The sequence below is a fragment of the Thamnophis elegans genome, chromosome 1 (genome assembly GCF_009769535.1).
Source record: "Thamnophis elegans isolate rThaEle1 chromosome 1, rThaEle1.pri, whole genome shotgun sequence".
Taxonomy (NCBI): Eukaryota; Metazoa; Chordata; class Lepidosauria; order Squamata; family Colubridae; genus Thamnophis; species Thamnophis elegans.
The window spans coordinates 93,921,888-93,946,742 of record NC_045541.1 but is presented as its reverse complement, the minus strand read 5'-3'; the positions used below and the strand labels follow the sequence as shown (position 1 = coordinate 93,946,742).

At 38.7% G+C, this 24,855-nt stretch overlaps 1 protein-coding gene across 2 annotated transcripts in view; it reads left to right on the top strand.

The window, feature by feature from the left end:
* METTL15 (methyltransferase like 15) overlaps positions 1-14,440 on the top strand; it is a 72,064-nt gene extending 57,624 nt beyond the window's left edge. For both annotated transcript variants that reach the window (XM_032224332.1, XM_032224324.1), the window contains 2 exons: positions 5,623-5,801; positions 13,946-14,440. In XM_032224332.1, the coding sequence (XP_032080223.1) occupies positions 5,623-5,801; positions 13,946-14,385 (619 nt within the window). In that variant the 3' untranslated portion in view covers positions 14,386-14,440. The remainder of the gene's footprint in view (positions 1-5,622; positions 5,802-13,945) is intronic.
* The last annotated feature ends 10,415 nt before the right edge of the window (positions 14,441-24,855 follow it).

The window sequence follows — 24,855 nt, the reverse complement described above, 5'->3', positions numbered from 1 at the left end:
CTTCCTGCAAACTCCCTGGGTATATCCTTCCAAACATTATATTCAAATAACAGTTTATATAAAAATCAATTTACTTTCTGGCTCAAAATAAACTCTAATTCAACCTTCACTACCCTCCCATCTACACCACACTTCCCAACTCCATTCAACCTAAACCACAATCCAGGAACACCACGATCTCCGCCCTCCTCACCCTAGAAAATAAATCATGAGCAATTTATATAAAAGTTCAGAGTTATCCATCAAGTCTTTTTTAAGTCCCATACAATATATTTTCCGAGGAAATCAGCATCAGTTCTTTAATGTCTCTTCATCGATATACAACTATACCATTTTATGCAAGACAGAAGTCACAAAGTATTGTTCAGTTTAAGAATTAAGCAAATGTTTTGAAAGCACAACTAAGTCCTTGTTCTCTGCTTTTCTGCCCTTCCGGAGGGGGAAAGCGATACCTCCTGCCTTGTAGTTGTATGTCTTGGACAATCTTGATGTACATGAAGGCCATCTAAAGCTAAAGAATTGACAGCTGATGTGAACAAGCTGACCAGGAATGTTCCTAGAAACAAGGAAGATTTTAAAAGCACTGGAAATAACAAAGCACGAAATAACAACTATAGCCAAGAAAATCAGAAGATAACAAAATAGAATCGTATGTTATATGCAGATCCTCCAACTTTAGTCAAATCAGAAATGTTTTTACTATTCCATCAATGGAGAGACTGCAATGAACCATCTCACATTCGACAAAAAAGAAACAGCTCCATAGGACAACCAAAAGAAATCCAACAAGAATGCAGCTTGGGTAAAGGAGGTAAATAAGAATTTTTAGAAAAATGAAATGAAAGTACCTATAATAACAGCAAAAGTAGGGAGAAAAGAACAAGGAAAATCAAGTATAGTCACCACAAAGTGAAGATAAACTGCATGGGTTTTACATACAAGCAGTTTAACAATATACAACAAGGAGGTGAAATTGAAGATTAGTTGCTATCTGGCATTTGATAATCAGAGATCCAACAAAAGGGACAAAACCAAGCAACTACAGGCTAATTACCTGCTTACCAACCACTTTCAGATTGCTAATTAATGTTGTAGATGATTGCATGTAGTTGCAAACAAGCTCTTCCCATCCGGGCAGAAAGGAAATTGCCCAAATAGCAGAGGAACAAAAGATCAGTTTCTAATTGACAAAATGATTGTTTTTTAAATTGCAGAAGGAAGATCAATTTGAATGTAGCTGGATTGATTACAAGAAGGTACTTGATTCCCTGCCAGTGATGGACCTAGAAATAAAAGGATTCATTAGAAAAATTAGAAAGATCAATAGCACAGTAGAAGACACAGTTGCTGGTCAATAGTAATAGACTGGGAGAAGTTAAACATCAGGAGAGGAATCTTTTGAGGAGACTCACTATCATCACTACTGTTTGTCACTGCATTAATTCCTCTGCCAACAACACTGAACACATTAGGTCAGGGGTGTCAAACTCATGGCATCATCATATGACATATTGGGACTTTTCCCCTCTTCACTAAACCAGACGTGGCCGTGACCAGTGCATGACACATCCAGTCTGCGGGCTGCAAGTTTGACAGCCCTGCATTAGGCCATTAGGTACATCTGAAACAGAATCTGTATGTATATATATACAGCAATTACATTGCAATGGTGTTTGGATTAGACAAATGTGCCACCCTGAATGAATCAAAATGCCCTAAGGAAATAACATCAAGAGTCTGCGTGAAGAAGATGGATGGGTAGATGGATGAATTTATATAGCAGTCCATTTTTCATCCAACCTTGGGCATATTCCAGTCAAAAATTTAAAGACATATAATACCGTGGCACCCTTCAAATTGATACTAGCAAGCACATAGTAGGTAATAAGAATGTTAGTAGTGAATGCATCATGCGAGTGAAGAAGTCCAAACTCAGTGGAAGAATTACCATTAAGGCAGCAAACTCCTCAGCAATTCCAGTCATTAGATACACAGGTGGAATAGTGGACTGAACTCAAGCAGTCCTTGAGAGAAAGATGAGGAAAATAATGACACTGAACCATGTCCTTCATCCGTGCAAAGATGTTGACAGAGTCTTATTTATCAAGGGGCATAGGTGAATGGGGAATGTGGCAGACAGCAAGAAGAAAAAAGGGCATTTGAAGAATACCTGAAGAATAATGAAGAAGATGCACTGAAGCTAAATCATGAAAATTTATTCCGTATGAAAGAGACCAAACTGGCCTAAAGAAAGACCAAATGAAGAACAGAAAAGAGACATGGCAAAGCAAAGTACTACTTAGCATTATGCGCATGCGCACACAAACACACACACACACACAGAATTAGCAGGTAAAGCAGTGGCAATGGTTAAGAGGAGGAAAGTTGAAAGAAGAGTGGGGACTGTTCTGCCTGCACAAGGCCAGGGCTAAAGAAAAAATGCATCTAAGCCAGAACTGAAAAGACAGCAATAGACAGCAAATGTCATCTTTGCAATGAAGCTGGAGAAACAATTACTACCTAATTAGGCACTACAAAAAGATTGCACAGGGTGACTATAATAAAGCATGACAAAGTGGCAACAATGGTACATTGGAAGATCTGCAAGAAATACCATTTGCCTGCAAGCAAGAACTGGTTGGAGAATAAAATAGAGAAGTAAAAGAAAATAAAGAAGCCAATGTGCTTTGGAACTTCAATTCAAGCATTCAAACATCTGGCACATAATACCCTAGACTTAACAATTGTCACTAACAAAGACAAAGAACTCAGGATATGGATGAGGCAATATCTGTAGAAAGCAAAATAAAAGAGAAAGAACTGGAAAACATCACAAAATACAAATCTTCAAATATAAGTAGAACAACTGTAGCAAAAGAAAGCAAATATAGTACCATATAGTGATTGTGCCGTCCCAAAATATCTGGTGTACAACCTAAACATTGGCAATGACAAAATCACTATAAGTTAATTTCAAAAGGCATTTTTACTTGAATCAGTTTACGTCCTACAATGATAACTTTAATATCAAGCAACATCTGTATATCCAAGGTCTTTGGATCACTTCATATGCAGATAGAAATGTGAAATACACTCTCTAAACATCTAGCTGTCTTTGCAATGAACCATAATAATACAGTAATTAGAAGTAGAACAACTATGGCAGGAGAAAGCAAATATAGTATCAATAGTGATAGGCTTCAATACAAAAACATTTGGAGTAGCACTTGAACACCATTGACATTTGACAAAAATACTATCAGTTAATTGCAAAAGGCAGCTTTACTTCGAACAGGTTACATCCTGCAACAATATCTTTAACAGTTATCCCAGATCCTTGGGAAGGATACAATAGATCAGGGATTTCAAACTCAATTTCATTAAGGGCTGCATCAGGGTTGTGTTTGACCTCAGGGAGCTAGGGTGGGTATGGCCAGGGCAGGCATGACCAGGTTGATGTCACTTATGTCGGGGGGCACCTGTAGCAGCTCAAGTGCTCTGCCAGTGAAAACGGGCTCCTGAGCTCCATTTTCAACTGTGATGGCCTCCTGCAACCCTCTGCCTGCGAAAAAGAAGCTTGTGCATGCTGCTCGTGGCTCTCCCAAGTTATGTTTTAGCTGGCAGAGGCACTGCCGGCCAGTACTTCACTGTTTCTAGGGCGGCCCCATGGGCCAGATCTAAGCACTCTGTGGGCTGGATCTGGCCCCGGGGCCTTGAGTTTGACACTCATGCAATAGATGAATAAAAATGCCATATCCAGTCTAAATGTATGACTGATTGTGTGATCAATACAGTAATAAATTGCCACCTGACTCTTAGCAGTTCAAACCAGACTGTAGATAATGGGAGTTTTTGCAGATAATGACAGTGAACTAGCATATAATGCTAGCAGAATTTTAAATTGCCATTTACTAATGCACAGACTTTCAGAAGAGATAAAATTACTAAACAAAAGAGACACCACTATAAGAATCTTATAGCAATTCTATATCAACTTGAATGAAGAGAGTTATAATTGAAATGAAAGTGTGATTAAGGTTAACACGGGAAAGATTTGAAGCAGCTTTTAGTTGTCTAAATTCCAAATTTCCTTGGCTATGATTACAAATTAAAGGTAAATTTAGACAATTGTGGAAACAATCAAACTATAAAACTGTGATGGCTAATCTTTTTGCTGTTGCTTGCCGAAAGCGCGTGCGTGCATGTGACATCTGTCATTGCATCCATAATGCAATGTGCGTGCACCCCCACATGTGTGCTCTCACCACCTGTGCATTTGCATATGACCCCCCCCCCCTGTGCTGCCCCGCTGCCCCCACATATGCACTCCTTCACCCATTTTTTGCTTCCAGGTTGGTGCAGGAAGCTTTCCAAGCTCAAAACAGGACGTCGGGGGCCTTGCGTGGCACCCCCGCACCCTGTTTTGACTTCCAGGTTGGTGCCACCTGTGCCATGTGTGCCATAGGTTCGCCATCACGGCTATATAACATAGTACGTCAATCTGTAATTTGGGGAAAAGGTCAGAAAGAAAGGAAAAATACCTAAATTCCTCTAATTTACTTTTTGTCCTTTTGGTCTGCTGTTATCTAGAATTAAAAAACATCCTAACCTTTAGTGGCTATGTTGAAAAGATTGTTCTGGACCGATCTTTGTAGATAATAACATTTCTAAAAATATAATCCGTTTTTCTGTTTAAAAAAAAAACTTCTGTCCAGTTGAAATTGACTGAAGTAACTTGAAATAAAAGCAGTACAAGTAATTTTGAAGTAATTGTTTCCTTCAAGGTTTCCTACTGAAAGAACTTCTTGAAGATTTTTTTTTCATTGTTTTGAACACTGTTGAAACTGGTAGATTCAAACCAGGTTCTGTGACCAATTTTCCCCAAAAAAACATTGGAATAGCTATGTTTTCTTCTTAGTTCATCTGTATTCAGTTGCCCTGCTTATATTTATTGTAGCCAGATATGCCCAATGTTTTATGAAACATCTTTCATAAAACATTCTAAATCAAAAGTGTGTATGTACATATATGTATTTGTATTCAGTTTTAAAAGGCAAATTAAAATAAATGTTGCTTTCTAGCCTCCTCCCCCTGGTATTTTAGGAACATTACTGAACTTGATTGATTTCAATTCTTTTTTGTTTTTGTTTTTAATACCATTTCTGAATGGTGAGACCTTTAAGTGATCATTAAATACATCACATTTTCTTCATGGTAGATTATTTTTCATAACATTAGATTTGAGGAAAAAGGTCAGAGAGATTAAGGTTCTCTTTTTTTATCAGGGAACAGAAAAAGCGATGCGATGTCTCGGGGAAAAAAGTCTGTTTCTGAAATGAATTCACCTTCTAGTTTTATGCAATATTTTGTCTTTCTGAGTTATATTTGAACTATGGCTATGCTCATCAACTTCATAATATTAAAGTTATGCTGGGAATGAACCTCTATATGTACGTTTAAGAAGATACTTTAAAGATAGAAGCACTTTCTATTTTCTTATTGTGAAATCTCTGTACTTGTATGCAGCAAGTGTGTGTTTGACTTTGACTTAATGCTGTGAAGCTTCACCCCTTGTCAATGGAGGCTGACGTCAGTGAACTAATTGGCTGTTCTTGTGCGTAGGTATCTTGACACGCCCACTGCTGCTGATGTTGTGAATGCTTTAGATCAACAGGCACTTGCGTCCATCCTGAAAACATATGGGGAGGAGAAGCATGCCAAAAAAATAGCTTCAACAATTGTTCAGGCACGCAGCATCTACCCCATCACCAGAACGCGGCAGCTTGCCAGCATTATTGCAGGTATCATCATTAATTCTGTGCAGTGTCCGAAAGGGAAAAAATATTAATCCACAAGTCCCAGAGGGATCTATTTGTACTTGAAATCGTGCGGGATCTAATCCTGTCTATCCTGCTCTGATGTCAGCTATTTTTCCCCCATATGCTCTGCCTTTTTATATTGTCGAATGATGATTAGTTTAATAATAGATTTTACATGGTGACATTTATAATTTTGCCTATCAAGGTGAAATCTGAGATGATAAGAACAAGGAATGTTAGGCAAGAAGTTTAATTTACCTATCAGAATGAAACCATTTATTTGTCTTTATTTCTAAAATCCTATTTTGTTATAAAACAGGTTGGTTATTTATACATTGTGCTATCTATTGGCTGTAAAGATAAGCTGATTAGTAATATATTTCAATCACTGACACTAATAAAATTAAGAGGACTTAATAAAACATATGACTACACATTTGGAGAAATGCTTAGGACTTTGTGGCAATCCCACCCCCCTATAAATCTGTCCAGTCTTGAGTGAATTTTGTGAACAGATATAGAGTTCTTTGAATTCTGAGATTTTCCTTTTGAAGTCTCTTCCCAGGGAGATTCATTGAATATGGTCTTTTTTTCTTTAAAAAAGCTAGTTGAAAATAAAACTGGCTTCTGCAGAGGAGGGATCATATACTCCACCTTCCAGACTTTTAATTTTAAATTGTTTTAATTGAGTATAATCCTATTGTTGCTACTATTATTGTCTTTAAAAAATCCTAGATAAGTACCAACCCATATTTGAAGATCCATGAGTATATAGAATTTGAAAAAAAGAGCAGATTTTGCTGTACAACAGGATTTTAATCATTAAATAATTGATGGGTCACCATTTCACAATTTCCTATAGGAACCCATCATCTGTGGTCTTAGAAGACTTCTAGATTTAACTCAAAAATCAATAGTTCTTCAAGCTGCTCAGCAAAATCATGGAGTATGCATTTTGTATAGTGATTGTAATTATGGCAGTTTTCCACAGTTTATAATTTTACAAATACTATTTTTTTTTCAAATTAATTCATCTTGTTCTCTCTGTTGTTTGTTTTCTAGCATTTTTATCTGTTTTACTGTTTTTATTGTTTTTAAGTAGTTTTGTAGTATACTTTAATAGTAGGTGTTATTGTACAAGCCCAGAATCACTCATGAGATGAGTGGCCATATAAATTTGAGAAAATATCAACCTGCCTTTAAGAAGACTGATGATTGATTCATGAAGATAAGCATGGTTGAATCTGACTTTTAACATCTTTCCAGATGTGGCTCAGATAGTAATGATGGCTGTTTCATTAGGTAAAAGATTCAAAGATTTGGAAAATGTCTATATCTTTACATAATTTACAGTATTATATATATATATAAATAATTCTGAATTTAGACATAATATTTTTCTTTCAGTACTATGTTAATGTCAGGAAAGAGGCAGGTGACACAGCCTTTCCAAGAATTATACAGTAACAGTTATAATCAAATCAGTAAAATATTTCCTCAGCCTTTTACCAGCTTCTGGGACAAAACTTGGAGAACATTTGAAAAATGTGAGTGTGTTTAAAAGGCTCATAATTGTCCCCAAAATGCCTCTTTTTCCTCTAATTTGGTGATTCCACTCTGTCCAATAGTGCTTATGTCACAATGGATCCTTTTAATATTGTTGTTCAAGGATTGTGTAGTGAATGAGAATGTTTTGCTAGCTTCAGGATACTGAACATGTGTAGGTACTCAGACATTCAAAACTACTGGAGAATGGACATTGCCATCTACTGGCAAATAAATATCCCAGGATAAGAGGTGATATTTGTCCCTTAAACTATTTAAACCTATTTAACTTCGGCTCTCAATTTCCATATGAAGAAACCATTCCTAATATCATTTATTTCATCTTTTCTCTTTGTTGATTACGGATAATATTTGTATGTAGTCATTTTTCATAATTTATTATTTTTAAATTAATAGGATGGGCCTTACAATATTAGATAAGCAATAGCAATAACTAAATTTTAATTAATTTGTTTGGTAGAAAATTTATATTACCAAAACCACAATAAGGCAGATTTTCCAATGGGTTGGTGTGCAACTGCCTGAAGAAGTCCAAGCATGTTTTTTGGCAATATTTTTAGAAGTGGTTTGCTCTTGCTTTCTTCCTAAGACTGAGAAAGTGTGACTGCCCCAAAATCACCTAGCTGGGGTTGTGCCTAAGGCAGTACTAAAACTTACAATCTCCCAGTTTCCAGCCTAGTGCCGTTAGCTAGAATACCAAACTGGATCTCACATGACTCATATCAGTAAATATATTTGTCATATAATATATAATATTTAACAATCTATACTAAACTCTTAGAATGACACAAGTGTTTATTCACAAAAAGAATCATAGTTAAAAAAGTCATTTTTGGCACTGAATCCAACTCTAAAGCAATAGTTCATCAATGAACCATTGTGATGATTTTAAAAAAATCAGCTTCTCAATATACCTAACGTGTCTCCCCAAAAATAAGATAGGCACTTGGCCTTATTATTTTTGAGATGCAGGAGGCGGCAAACGTGGTCACCTCATGGTTGCTGCTAAGTTGCAATATTTTCGGGGAGGGCTTATTTTAGCACATGCGCTCAAAAGCCTGATTGGGCTTATTATCCGTGGAGATCTTATTTTCAGGAAAACAGGGTACTTGTTTTTTCTGATCAAAAAACAAAAATTTAATTTAATATTCTTTGTCTTTTATTTGTTTTAATAATAATGTAGTGATTGACTTATGAGAATTTAACTTGTCAAGAAATTGAAAAGTATAAGCAAATGTATCTCTTTAAACAGTCATACAGGATAAACAAATTTTATTCAGATTGGTCCAAATTCACAATATTTTAATTAATAATTTGAAAATTTCTAGCATTTCAGTTGGATATTAAAGTTGTTAACACTTCTTTGATGAAAGGATATAAGCTGCCTCATTGAAACTTATTAAATAATTCCTCTAACAATAATTAATTTTTAAAGTATGTCATAACACTCACAAAATAAGTCTTGCATGCTGGCAAGCACAGTGTTTGTGAATTTAATTCAGAAGCTTACAATTTAGTGCATTTTAACATGCACATCTATTAAGGTTTTTTTTTATCATTATGCAATATCAGAATAACCTCAAACTAAACTAAACAACAGATACTTTCTCCTTGGGATTTTAAATCATTTATCTTCCAGAAACATGGTATTTTTATGAATGAAATCTATTCTGTTCTATTATTATCTCTAGTAAAGCTTGTTACCAAGCAGATTTTTCTTCCACTGCCAGCATTTTTTTTTTGACAAAGGTGTAAGAAAGATTAGATTTATTTATTTTTTCTGAGCCACCACTGGTGAAGAATGAAATCTTTCTGTCTGTCCATTTTCATTTTCTTGACTGGACTCATTCTGTTTAAACTGAGATTAGGAGAAAAAACATAACCAAATTATTTCTTTTGCTTTTTCTCTGGTTTCCTTGTGGCCTTTTACTTCTTTATTTTGCAACCTTTGTATCCATTTTCATTTGTTTGAAAAGTAATCAAAACAATAGAACAATATCAATATTAAAATATGAAAATATTTTTCTGTTTATAAAACAGTGCAAAATTAAATAAAAGGCAATGTTCTTGAGATATTCTAGTCTAAATATAAAATACTTAAGGAGAAATAATCAGTACTTTTATTTCTATTTATAAACAAACTGGAAATGGGTACATCAATTCACTCCAGGACCAAATTTATCTTCTCAGTTAATAGCCTAGATGTCATATTCTAATCTGTTGAAGTTCATAGAGGCTTTTTAAAAGAGATAGTATAACTAAAATACTAAGGTATATATTTATTAACATTTGTAGGGTTTTTACTATTAGAGATAGTCCTAGTTTAATGTTCAGTTGCTTATTGACTATTTGAAATCACGATGGACCTCCCCAGAACTACTTATGACCCAGTTTCCAGCTACACACACACACACACACACACACACACCACAATATCACATTTTTATCACATTTTGGGTGCTTGGCAACTGGCTGACATTTAGCACTGTTGCATGGTTTTGTGAAAATGGTTTTTGACAGCTTTTTCCAGTTTCCAGTGTTTACTTCTTTGTGACTGCACTTTTTTTCTGTAGTCATTAAACGAATCACACAGTCATTAAACGAATCTGGCTACCCTCATTGATTTGCTTATTGGACGTCCTCTTGGAAGATTGCAAATGGCAATCATATGATTGCAGGATGCTGTAACTGGGATAATTTTAGATAATTGCTGAATGCCTGATTTTTGATCACGTGACCAGGGTACACTGCAACAATCATAAGTCACTTTTTTTCAGCCTTTCCTAACTTCAAATGGTCACCAATCAAATACTCATTAGTTGAGGACTACCTATATTTACAATGTACAATAACAGCAGCATATATACATACATACATACATACATACATACATATATATATGTTGCAAATAGATAATAAATATATGTGTGTATAGGAAATTAGTGTATGATTCATTATAGCAATATAGCAATAGCAGTAGACTTATATACCGCTTCATAGGGCTTTCAGCCCTCTCTAAGCGGTTTACAGAGAGTCAGCATATTGCCCCCAACAATCCGGGTCCTCATTTTACCCACCTCGGAAGGATGGAAGGCTGAGTCAACCCTGAGCCGGTGAGATTTGAACCGCTGAACTGCTGATCTAGCAGTAGCCTGCAGTGCTGCATTTAACCACTGCGCCACCTCGGCTCTTAATGTTTTATTTATAGTGAGTATCACAAATTGAAGTGGTAAACAAAACTGATTATCATGACTAAGAGAAGAGCTCTTCTCTTTTTAGGAATGGAGGTAGTTGGTATAGAAAAGTAAGGTAGAGAAAGTGTTCCTGTTCACAGCTGATAATAGAATAGAATAGAATTCTTTATTGGCCAAGTGTGATTGGACACACAAGGAATTTGTCTATGGTGTATATACTCTCAGTGTACATAAAAAGAAAAGATACATTCGTCAAGAATCATAACTTAATGATAGTCATAAGGTACAAATAAGCAATCAAATCATACTAGGAAATAATCAATATAAAACATAAGGATACAAGCAACAAAAGTTATAGTCATAAGTGGGAGGAGATGGGTGATGGGAACAATGAGAAGATTAATAGTAATGCAGACTTAGTCAATAGTTTGACAGTGTTGATTGAATTATTTGTTTAGCAGAATGATAGCAGTTTAGGAAAAAACTTCTTGCGTCTAGTTGTTTTGGTGTGCAGTCCTATATAGTGTCATTTTGAGGGTAGGAGTTGAAGCAATTTATGTCCAGGATGTGAGGAGTCTCTAAATATTTTCACAGCCCTCTTTTTGACTTGTGCAGTATACAGGTCTTCAAAGGAATCTTGTGATTCAAGAGTCTCTCCATTGTGAGGCCGCATTTTTAAAGTGAATAAGAATCTGTTCAACGCAGATCACATTCTTATTTATTTATGAATTATCAATTCTGTTCCTTTGTTTTGCCACTATACAGCTAGTCTTCTCACTTGATTCATAACTATTCAATGGCTTTCTTTCAAGCAGTTAATCAGAACCCCAGTGAGTTTTAGGGTTATATTTGAGCTAAGAAATTGACATGAAGAGAGGAAAGAAAACAGAGCATTATCTACACATGTCATGCAAATCCTTAAAATTAAATTAAATTAAAATTAGAAATCCTATCTTGCCTCAAACTAAATTATTCAGTCATTTCATAGGCATATATAAGGACTATATATCCTCAAAATGAGCCTCTAACAGATATCCCAAAAACTGTCAATAAAATTGGTTGCAGAAAGGTCCAATTAAAAGACTTTGAGGTTTTTTTTTGAGAAGGTGGGAATCTGAAAAGTAGATTGTTGCCAAATAGGGTCTTCATGAAAAAGCACCAGAAACTAACATCAAAACAAGTGATGAATTTGGAGGACTTAAGAATTTCAAAAATGGCATATTTGGCCATCCCTACTCTAATTCCACTTAAAGGCATGTCTATCTTCCTGAGTAGAAATGTATTTATTCATATGATAGTTATTGCTCTCTGACGCTCAGCCTATCCTCATGCAACATTGTCCTATTTATTATGCTAGCTATCGTTTTCTTTCAGTTTATGCTTGGCATAATTGAGGTCTTGTTAAGCATCTGAAATTACCTTCAATATTTTTGGAAATAATTGAGATACTTTAAAAAAAAATGTATTATAAATTCAGGAAAAATAGTTCCTAGGCTATGAGATCCTCAAGGCATAAAATACATACATATTTTACAAACCTTCCTGCTACAATAAACCTAGATATAATTTTCCAGTATTTTTTGGGACGTGAGAAACATAATTCCCACCATCAGCGGAAGGGCTTTGTCAGACTCAGAAGCTGTATCTTGAGATCTATACTTAAAAAATGGGCAGTGCTAGAATCTATTCTAAGAAGAGGTTGGTGGTGGTGGGAGTTAAAACATGAAATGGTAGTAGCTGTTTTTCACCCCTTTTTCCAATTCAGAAAAAAAAGTGGAAAGAAAAGACTAAATTTGGAAGGAAGCTGAAATTTGAACCAAGTCTTGGGATAGTGTAAGGCCCACAAGATAAATACATGTGGGTTTCACTTTTTGCACTTTGGTTTTAAATGAACATTTGTCTTGGAGTTTCGATTTTCTAGTTTGGAAACATCCACAAAAAATATGACAAAATAAAATTGTTGATTAGGTTGTACATGAGTTCTTTGGCCTGCATTTTTTGTTGCAGTAATATTTTCGGTGGGAGTAGTAATGTCACAGTGCTGCCATTTTTAATGTTACAGTTAGTCACTGTATCAGTCTCCAGATGTTGCTGCACTCTAGTTAAATGCTAGGTTTTGGTGGTATATACATTGAATTAAAACATAATTATGGTTTATGAGAGTTGCTCTATTGGAACATCTGGTTTTATATGGCAATGATGCATTATTTTAATATATAATCTGAACAATTTATCAAGGATTTGTAAATTGCTCCCAGTTTCTACAAATGGCACTTAAGGCAAATAAATCCATGCCATGATGAACTAGGCTTCCTTAGATGAATGAAGTGTTTTTCATCTACTCATAATTTTTTGTCTATTCATGCTTACATAAATTACATTATATGGCCTAACTAAATATGAATTGAATGCATCTTATATAAGGATTTTAATTGCCCACAAGAAGCTCCCGTCAAAGGAAAATTTCATATATAACCAATTATATAATAATTTCATATAACCAATTTTTTTGTATTTAAGTATAATGACAATAAAGATTATACTTATACTTATATATACATGAAATATATAAGATGCTTTAAATTATAAATCTAAAATGAAAAATATTTAAAAACTTTGACTTGCTGCGGACACCAAAACATTTTCTCCATCTAAATGTAGACATTCAGTGTAAATTCTGCATATTGTGAAATGGAAATGAGGCATATACCCAACTGTAACCTTTCAACAGACAATCAAAATTAGTCCTCATTTCCATTATTTAGTAATGCAGTGCAAGCAATAGGATGGAATGTTTGTCCACTGGTAAGTATTTTAGTAAGTAACTCTGGCATCAAGTCAGAATCAGATTGATAGGAAAAATAGCAAGATTGTAAACAAAATGAAATAAAATAACTACATTTTAATCCATTCGTTTCAAAGCAGCAGCAGTTAATGTTCATTATATTTCATGGTGCCAAATAAAACAGGTGAATAATGTAAATGACTGCAGACTTCCAGAAAAGTAAAAATAGATTATTTTTATTTCAAGTGTATATAAAATATATGAAGTTGGATGCTGCAATTTATTGAAACAAGTTGTTTTGGCTGATTATGAATTCAAATAATATAAAATATTTCTTTACAACTTGCCAACTTGAACCAGCATAATGTCAACACTTACCAGAAATGAAATTGAGTTTTGAATAACCTAGAGATTCAGAGACACTAGCTTGTTAAAATTTTTGAAAGCCAATATTAAGTAGACATCAATTTCCAGATATTTGCCATAATTAACTGTTAAAATGATTATAAATGTATTCAAAAGTGTTCAAATGCCAAAATATTTTCACTTCCTTTTTTCTTTTTCTTTTTCTTTTTAAATAGGTGCTTTTCCAGAAACCATTTTTTATGCTCGAAAAGACAAACTTTCAAGACCAGCACATTTAGCCACCAAAACTTTTCAAGCCTTGCGCATATTTGTCAACAATGAGCTACATGAACTCTATGAAGGTTTGAAGGCAGCTGAACATTTTCTAAAACCTGGTGGAAGACTTGTAGCAATTACTTTCCATTCTTTAGAAGATCGTATTGTCAAAAGATTTCTGCATGGGATAGACATTTCAGAAAGGTTCAACCTTAGTATAAGGCAGAAGATCAGGAGAGCAAAAATGGACTTGTTAGAAGGGGAGGATGAATCGCTCGGTGAAAATTATTGTTCAAAATGGAAACTTATAGAAAAGAAAGTTCTCACTCCCCAGGATTCAGAAATTAAAAACAATCCCAGGGGACGCTCAGCAAAACTAAGAGGAGCTATCAAGCTATGATCTTATCTTTGTTCGTACAATTTATGAAAAAAATCTTTACATTAAAGATGAGAACACAAAATTGTTGTCTTTACTGTTTGTTGCTCTTGCATAGCACACACTGTTTCTAACTAAAGAGGAAAGTTGAAGAAAAAACCAACTCAAACCTATGAATGTAAGGATGCAATTAAATGTGTTTTATATCACTGCCAGAAATTAGGGTTCACATTTGCAGATTCAGGAAGTAAATATTTTTAGTTTTCTTGAAGAGAACAAATCTGGCTGCAAGAGTATTCTCAAATATATAAAGTGCAAGTGATACATAAGATGATAACTTTCCCATTCTATCAAAAAGGCAGCAGTATAGATAATATATAGGGAGTCCTCAATTTATGAACACAATTGAGGCCAAAGTTTCTGTTGTTAAGCAAGGCAGTTGTTAAGTGAGCTTTGCCCCATTTTCGACTTTTTTGCCAGAGTTATTGAGCGAATCACTGCATATAAGTGAATCATGTCATCACTAAGCAAATCTAGTTTCCCCATTGAAGGAAGGTTATAAATGGTGATCACATGACCTCAGGAGGCTTAAAGCTCATTGAGGGATTCTGGAAATTGACTTTCAGACCAGTTGCCAAAGTTGGGAAAGACTGTTCTAAATACTTGTAAACTGCAGCTCTCAGCACTTTTAAACAATGAGGTCAATTGGCCAGGATACTCACAGTTGTAATTCTGACATAATTGGAGCCATGGAGATAATTCCCCATCCTTGCTACCTTAGTTCCTTTTTTTTGTCTTACATTGCAAACAATTTTTAAAAAGGTAAAACAACTATGATTTTCCCTATGGGCATTTAGATTTGACAGCTATTGAAGACTATTTATTTTAATTGATTTAAAGGCTGCTCAGCTCCCAAATGACCCTGGGTAGATTACATCTCAAAATAAGAAACTATAAAATGAAGGGGGACAGATGTGCAGAAAAAAAACCATCTCAACATATGTATACAAAACAGTAGCAGAGGCTTAACAACCAACTATCCTATATGCCTCCCCCATACAAGAAAACATATCCTTGGCTTTCTGACATGTAGAAAATTGTTTAAACTCAATTATGGTTTACATTACACAAGCTAAAGTGTGAAAACAATTGAGGATCTACTATCCTGACAATTCAGACGTGATCAGAAATTCTTGGTTCATAGGCGTTGCAACAAAAATACATTTCTACCACATTCATTGTTTATCATAGGATATTAGAGTGGTTGATTCACCACAAATTGTGAAATTGAGTCAGAGTGCCAACATATCATATGTTCACTCCTAAACATATTGTTCCTTACATAATTCCTACACAATTCATCATGGGCCCCTGTGTACATATTAGTCAGATGTGCTATCTTGTAATTGTGTTTTATTGATAAAGCTTTATCCATAGTCAGGCATAACTGATCGATTGTGGATGTAGGTTTACAGTCCTATCATTCATTTATCTATTCACCTTATACTCCACCGCTACCTGACAGTTTTGTGGCTTACAGAAGATAAAGTGTAACAGTTAAAATAGGCACAGTATAACTGAAAAAAATAATGCCATCATGAAACTCAAAGAAAGACAGAAAAACAGCTATAGGATTTTTGGATCTTCACTTTGCTTCTGTTGTTTCTGATAAGCCATAGATAACAGAGTTGCTCCTTTATTACTAATTAGCATTGCCACTCCTACCATTTCTGACCTCCATATTGCTGTAAAGACTGCAGTCCTCTACTCACAATAGAATTCCCTATGTCGCCAGGCTTGAAATGTTGGGCTTTGACAATCTGGAACTGCATCCAGAGGCGGGGGAACCCTTGCAGGGCAGAGCTGAAGAATATGCCCAATTCTTAGCGGACAAAATTGCTCGGTTTCGGTCGGACTTGGACTCCACCCCTGCAGTTCCAGCCGAGGCGCAAGGGGACCAAGTAGAACAGCTCTGGGTTGAGTTTCAGGACGTTACCCCCGGGGATGTGGACAAGGCCATGAGAGCTGTAAGTACCTCCACCTGCGTCCTGGATCCGTGTCCCTCATGGCTGGTTACTAACTGCAGTGAGGTGACACGAGGCTGGATCCAGGCGGTTGTAACCGCCTCCCTTCGGGAGGGGAACTTCCCCGCCACACTGAAAGCGGCGGTGGTGAGACCCCTCCTGAAGAAACCATCCTTGGATCCAGCTGTTCTTAATAGCTATCGTCCAGTCTCCAACCTTCCATTTCTGGGGAAGGTTGTTGAGAAGGTGGTGGCCTTCCAGCTCCAACGGTCCTTGGAGGAAGCAAACTACCTAGACCCCTTCCAGTCAGGCTTCAGGCCCGGTTACAGCACAGAAACCGCTTTGGTCGCATTGATGGATGATCTCTGGAGAGCCAGAGATGAAGGACGTTCCTCCATCCTGGTCCTCCTTGACCTCTCAGCGGCTTTCGATACCATCGACCATGGTATCCTTCTGCGACGACTGCGGGAGGTGGGAGTGGGAGGCACCGTGCTACGGTGGTTCTCCTCCTACCTCTCGGACAGGTCGCAGTCGGTGTTAGTGGGGGGGCAGAGATCGTCCCCTAGGCCCCTAAATTATGGGGTGCCTCAGGGCTCGGTCTTATCCCCCCTACTATTCAACATCTACATGAAACCGCTGGGAGAGATCATCCGCAGGCACGGGATTAGATACCATCAATATGCGGACGATACTCAATTGTATCTGTCCGCCCCGTGCCAACTCAATGAAGCGGTGGACGTGATGTGCCGGGGCCTTGAGGCCGTCATGGACTGGATGAGGGTTAACAAGCTTGTGCTCAACCCAGAAAAGACCGAGTGGCTGTTGTGTTTCCCTCCCAAAGATTTGGCTACTGTTCCATCACTCAGGCTGGGGGGTCAAATTTTATACCCCTCAGAGAGGGTTCGCAACTTGGGAGTCCTCCTGGATCCACAGCTGTCATTTGACCACCACTTAACGGCTGTGACCAGGGGGGCGTTCGCCCAGGTTCGCCTGGTGCGCCAGTTGCGACCCTACCTGAATCGGGAGGCTCTCACAACAGTCACTCGGGCCCTTGTGACCTCTAGGCTGGAATACTGCAATGTGCTCTACATGGGGCTGCCCTTGAAGAGCATCCGGCGACTTCAGCTAGTGCAGAATGCAGCCGCGCGAGTGATTGCGGGTGCACCCCGATTCACCCGCATTACACCTATCCTCCGCGAGCTGCGCTGGCTACCTGTTGATCTCCGGATGCGCTTCAAGGTGCTATTAATCACCCATAAAGCCCTACATGGCAGTGGATCTGGATACTTGAGAGACCGCCTTCTGCCAATTACATCCCTGCGACCGATAAGATCCCATAGATTAGGCCTCCTCCGCATTCCATCGGCCAGCCAGTGTCGGCTGGCAACTACAAGGAGGAGGGCCTTCTCAGCAGTAGCCCCGACCCTTTGGAACGAGCTCCCCGTGGAGATTCGTACCCTCTCCACCGTCCAGGCCTTCCGCATAGCCTTGAAGAACTGGCTCGCCCGTCAGGCCTGGGGATAGGATAGTTGCCCCTCCCGAATGATGAATGTATGTTGTTTGCTATTTTATTACATGTTGTCCTACTGTCTGTATTCCCCCCCTTCCCAGTTTTTGTGTGAGCCGCCCTGAGTCCCCTCAGGGAAAAGGGCGGCCTACAAATTCTAATAAAATTCTAAATTCTAAAAAATTCTAAATCGCCTACGGTATGATCTAAGCACAGTACACAAAATTGTCTGTTACAACATCTTACCTGTCAATGACTTCTTTAGCTCCAAACTCAATAATGCACGGGCAAACAATCGCTACAAACTCAAGGTAAACCATTCCAAACATGATTGCAGAAAATATGATTTCAGCAACAGAGTGATCAATGCCTGGAATGCTCTACCTGACTTCGTTGTTACATCCTCTAACCCTCATAGCTTCAACCTTAAATGTGGTGGATCTCACACCATTCCTAAGAGGTCCATAAAAGGGGCGTGCATAAGCCTACTGTCCCTGTCCTACTGTCCCCATTTATTTGTATTCATATTTTTCTTTCATGTCCATGTTTATATTTATACCTGCTATATTTTACATGTTTAACAAACTAATAAAAACAAATACAAAATACAAAATCATCTGTAACATCTTTCCATTATATATCATTCACTGTTCCTAGTTAGACTGCAGGTGAACTCATAAATATCAAGGTTATGTCCAAAAGTGCTTTTTCAAGAGGCAACTAGACTTTCTGGTTTTTCTTCAAAGACGTTTTGCTTCTCATCCAAGAAGCTTCTTCAGCTCTGAAAAAAGCACCTTTGGGGTAACCATGACCTGGATGACTCAGAATCTCCATAGATATCAAGGTTATGGGGAAGTCTGTACCCACTGACAAAAGTACCTTCCTACTGATAAAATGAGCTCTCCCACTCAATAGGAAAGGGGGGTGATTTGTACACAAGAGTGTCATGGACCTGGGAATCTAAGGACACCTTTTTTAAGCCAACTGTTTCAGACTGATTTCATATAAGAATCATAGTTTATTTTATTTATTTGCATCTCACCTTTAGTATTTTTATAAATAAAACATACCTAAGACATCCCTCCCATTTTCCCCACAGCAAGGTGAGGTGAGTTGGGCTGAGAATGAGTGACCTTTCATCCCTGAGGCAAGATTAGAACTCAGTGTCCCTTACTTTATAGCCCGTTGGCTTAAACACTAGACCAAAATGGCTTGAGTTCATCACAACTAGTGGGTGTTAGAGAATATAAAGCATATAAAGGTGCCAGTTATTCTCCTTTACTAAGAGCACTTTTATAACAAATGGTTAACATGAATTTAAGTTGAAGATGACATTTGTATTATTATTGGACTTGAGAAGACCAACTAAATAATATTTTCTTTATTGAATTATGAGAGAAACAAGCAATTGATTCTGTGTCATGGCATAATAAATCATTTAGTATTAAATAAAGTAGTAATAATATATTTTATCTTGATGGACCTTTGGGTTATGGCTATCATTTGCTCATTTAAGTAAGTTAACATTTGCCCTACTAATATATAAGAAACATTTCTGTCAGAGAGGTTATTAAATATCACAACCCTTTAAAAATGTATTAATTTGGCTGCCACTAATCCATTTTTTAAAGTGCAAGAACTAATATGATTCACAGTATCTTTACTCAAACTTATTCAATAAATCTCAATTAATTTAACCTATGACATAATTTTAAAATATTCTAGGTGTTACATATCTCCATTCTAGGTCTGAGATGTGATTCAGAGCTGACTCATTGAAAAAAAGGCATACAAGAAGGCCTTTTTAGACAATGCCACTTCAGGTTAAGTAACATCTTTGTGGGTATTCATCAAGAGCTACTACATCCGGATTAAAAAGCTTTTCTTCACTGCAAGTTTCCTTTCCATGAATAGACTTCTTTTCATTTTAATTTAAGATTTCTACCATTCAATTCTGTTTTAATTTAGGATTTCTATTCTATTCCCATTAGGAAGGCTTTGTTTTAAGAAAGCTTTAATTTATGTAAAGAAGTTTGCTAACTTGGGAAAGAACTAATAATATTGCTGAGAGTGTAGCTCTAATTTTGTATAGCTTCCTTACCAAATATCACACAGGGTCATGCAAAGCAGAGAATGTTAATAAGGATTATTAGACTTCTTCAATACAGAAAAAAAATCATGAAGTGCAGTAAAATATAAGGGATGGACTTGGTTTGACTTATATCCAACATCTCTTTCTACTGAATTTTTACAGTGAAAGACATGGATGTTACTCCCCAGAGTTTCTGAATTAGAAAAAGCAGGGGTGTTAAACTCATGTCGTCACAGCATCGTCACATGATGTATGGACATTTTTTTCTCCTTTGCTAAACCAGGTGTGGATGTGGCCAGTGCATGACACATCTGGCCCATGGGCTGCAAGTTTGACAACCCTGCTAGAAAGGAAGCAGTAATAAACCCAATGATGCTTCCTCATGTAGAAGATCTGTGCTATTGCTAACTATATGTCTGTAGATGCCATATTTTTCATCCTTCACCAAATGCAAAGACATTTCTTGAAATTATTCCAATCTTCACCATATCGCTCTACATGGGGCAGCCCTTGAAGAGCATTCGGAGACTTCAGTTTATCCAGAATGCAGCCACGCGAGCGATTGTGGGTGCACCACGGTACACCCACGTCACACCTATCCTCCGCGAGCTGCATTGGCTGCCTGTTGGACTCCGGATGCGCTTCAAGGTGCTAGTCGTTACTTTTAAAGCCCTACATGGTATCGGACCTGGGTACTTGAGAGACCTCATCCTGCCAATTACCTCCCTACAACCAATTAGATCCCACAGATTAGGCCTCCTCCGAATACCATCAGCTAGCCAATGTCGACTGTTGACCCCTCGGGGGAGGGCCTTCTTTGTGGCTGCTCCGGCCCTCTGGAACGATCTCCCCGTGGAGATTCGGACCCTCACCACTCTTCTGGCTTTCCGCAAAGCCGTCAAGACCTGGCTATTCCGGCAGGCCTGTGGCTGATGAGTTCCCAGCCCCACTTGAATTGCTGTGACTGTTGTGTTGTTTTTAATCTGTTTTGTGTATTTTGTTCTGTCTTGTTTGTTTTTTGTATTTCCCCCTTCCCCACTTGTTTGTTAGCCGCCCTGAGTCCCTCAGGAATAGGGCAGCATACAAGTATAATAAACATCCAACATCCAACATTTTTTAATTTGAATTTGAATATGTATAGGATCTGGGATTTTCTAATAAATAACATTTATTCATTCATTGACTCCATTTTATCTTGCCAGTCCAATGAAATCTTGTGAGCTTCTATGACATAAAAACATTAAAACATCCACAGTAAGTCTTAAGATATTGTAAACAATTTTAAACAAGATAACATGTAAAGTCCAAATAAATCAAGATAAAAATATCAGTGAGGAATGACAATAATTAAAAGTATATAAAAGATTGCTAATACTCTTTAGTTAATTAGAATTGTCTGTAGAGCAGCCTCCTTAAAAGTCATCAAGCAGGGAAGCAGTTTGGTCTCCACAGGAAAGACTGCCACTGCCACTAAAAACAAGTAATAATTTTGTTATTGTTATTATTAGTGCAAATAGCAATAGCACTTAAATTTATATACTTCACAGTGCTTTATAGTCCATTCTAAGTGGCTTTACAGAGTGAGCATATGACACCCCACATTGTTTTTCAATTGACTTGTCTACCATACCTAAAAGAAAAGTTCCGGGTTTCATTAATATTTGTATCTTAAATATTGTTTGCATTGTCATGTTATTTAGTATGCTTTCACATATTTGCAAGACCATCACATATGATAAAATGAACCTGGATGTTGACTACATTTCCAGCACTTATTAGAAATCCCTTTATACTTGTTCACTTGTCTATTTTGGGTCAAGTACCAACAATACATCATTTTACAAACGTTTTCTTTCAAACTATAATTTAATGTAAATCTTAGCCCCATCATACATTATCCCATTTATCTAGCATTCTTTAACTTATTTATCTTCTAGATTTATCTTGAGTAGCATTTTATATACTTTAGAAATCAAGTGGTCATCTCTAGAACATAAATTAATGTCCAATTCAGATTTAATTTTTTACCAAGGTTAAATCTTTCAGAATTTTTGTAATAATTAAACCAATCACAAGCAAATATTTCACTTACTAGTTGTTCTCTATTCTTTATCTTAAACACTTTTTTGAGTAGAGTACAATAGAATAGAATAGAATAGAATAGAATAGAATAGAATTCTTTATTGGCCAAGTGTGATTGGACACACAAGGAATTGTCTTTGGTACATATGCTCTCAGTATATATAAAAAGGCAAGATACATTCATCAAGAATCATAAGGTATCATAAGGTACAAATAAGCACTCAGGAGACAATCAATATCATTGTCAATCAAATATCAGTAAGTCTTTAGGTTTTTTTTATTGGGATTTATATGCCGCCCTTTTCCCTGAGGGGACTCAGGGCGGCTTACAACCACAGGGGAGGGGAAGTGCAAGGTCAAAACAAACACTTTGTGAACAAAAGAAAAATAATAAAACACAACTTTCATTCAGCAATCAAACACTCGGGCGGGTAATTGGAAGCCTATCCCCAGGCCTGCTGGGAGAGCCAGATCTTGAGGGCTGCGCGGAAGGTCTGGATCGTGGTGAGGGTGCGGATCTCCATGGGGAGCTCGTTCCATAGGGTCGGGGCAGCAACAGAAAAGGCTCTCCTCCGTGTGGTCGCCAGTCGACATTGACTGGCAGATGGAATTCGGAGGAGGCCCAGTCTGTGCGATCTGATTGGTCGATTTAGGGAGGTAATCGGCAGAAGGCGGTCTCTCAAGTACCCAGATCCACTACCATGGAGTGCTTTAAAGATGGTCATCATTATCCTGAAGCGCACCCGGAGACCAACAGGCAGCCAGTGCAGCTCGCGGAGGACAGGTGTAACGTGGGCGAACCGAGGTGCGCCCACTATCACTCGCGCGGCTGCATTTTGGACTAGCTGTAGTCGCCGGATGCACTTCAGGGGCAACCCCATGTAGAGCCCATTGCAGTATTCCAGTCTAGAGATCACAAGGGCTCGAGTGACTGTTGTGAGGGCCCCCCGATCTAGGTAGGGCCGCAACTGGCGGACCAGGCGAACCTGGGCAAATGCCCCCCTGGTCACAGCTGACAGCTGATGGTCAAAAGTCAGCTGTGGATCCAGGAGGACTCCTAAGTTGCGGACCCTATCTGAGGGGTATAAAATTTGACCCCCCAGCCTAAGCGTTGGTGTATTAGCCAAATTATTGGGGGGGAAACACAACAGCCACTCGGTCTTATCCGGGTTGAGCACCAGTTTGTTAGCACTCATCCAGTTCTTAACGGCCTCCAGACCCCGGTTCATCACGTCCACCGCTTCATTGAGTTGGCACGGGGCGGACAGATACAATTGCGTATCGTCCGCATATTGATGGTATTTTATCCCGTGCCTCCGAATGATCTCGCCCAGCGGTTTCATGTATATGTTAAATAGTAGGGGGGATAGGACCGAACCCTGAGGTACTCCACACGTTAGGGGCCTCAGGGACGATCTCTGCCCCCCTACTAACACCGACTGCGACCTGTCCGAGAGGTAGGAGGAGAACCACCGCAAAACAGTGCCTCCCACTCCCACCTCCCGCAGTTGTCGCAGAAGGATACCATGGTCGATGGTATCGAAAGCCGCTGAGAGGTCAAGGAGAACCAGGATGGACGCATAGCCTCCATCTCTGGCCCTCCAGAGATCATCGGTCAATGCGACCAAAGCGGTTTCTGTGCTGTAACCAGGTCTGAAGCCGGACTGGAAGGGGTCAAGATAACTAGCTTCCTCCAAGGCCCGTCGAAGCTGAAAGGCCACCACCTTCTCAACAACCTTCCCAATAAAGGGAAGGTTGGAGACAGGACGAAAGTTGTTTAAGATGGCTGGATCTAACGATGGTTTCTTTAGGAGGGGTCTCACCACCGCCGTTTTGAGCGCGGCGGGGAAGTGCCCCTCCCGAAGGGAGGCGGTGACAACCGCCTGGATCCAGCCATGTGTCACCTCCCTGCTGTTGGCCACCAGCCAGGAGGGACACGGGTCCAGAATACAAGTGGAGGCACTTACAGCTCGGATGGCCTTGTCCACATCCCCAGAGGCAACTTCCTGGAACTCAACCCAGAACTGATGTGGCAAATGATCCTCCTGTGTCTCAGCTGGATCTACTGCGGTGGAGTCCAAGTCCGATCGAAACCGAGCTACTTTGTCCGCCAAGGATTGAGCATAATCCTCAGCCCTACCCTGCAAGGGGTCTCCCGCATCCCTCCTATTAAGGAGGGAGCGGGTTATCCTGAACAGGGCGGCTGGGCGTGACTCGGCGGACGCAACCAAGGAAGAAATATATGATCTTTTTGCAGTTCTTAATGCTCGGACATAGTCCTTGGTGCAGGTAGTTAAGAGTGCTCGGTTTGCCTCGGACCTATCGGACCTCCACTGGTGCTCTAGGCATCTCCTCCGGCGTTTCTTCTCCCGGAGTTCCTCGGTAAACCAGGGAACTCTCCGGGATCCACTGACCCGGAGGGGCCGTAGTGGCGCAATCCGGTCGAGAGACTCCGACGCCGCCGAGTACCAGGCGGCAGCCAGAGTCTCCGCCGAACTGTGGGCAAGGGTATCAGGAATAACCCCAAGCTCCGTCTGGAACCTCAAAGGGTCCATAAGTCGCCTGGGGCGGAACCACCTGGTCGGTTCCTCCTCCCTACGGTGGGGGTTTGGCCTCCGGAAGTCAAGCCTCAGTAGGCAATGGTCTGACCACGACAGGGGTATGATCTCATTACCCCTCAGACCAAGATCACACATCCACTGCTCCGAGAGAAATACGAGGTCGAGCATGTGACCCGCTGCATGGGTTGGGCCCCGAATTACTTGGGTCAAGCCCATGGCTGTCATGGA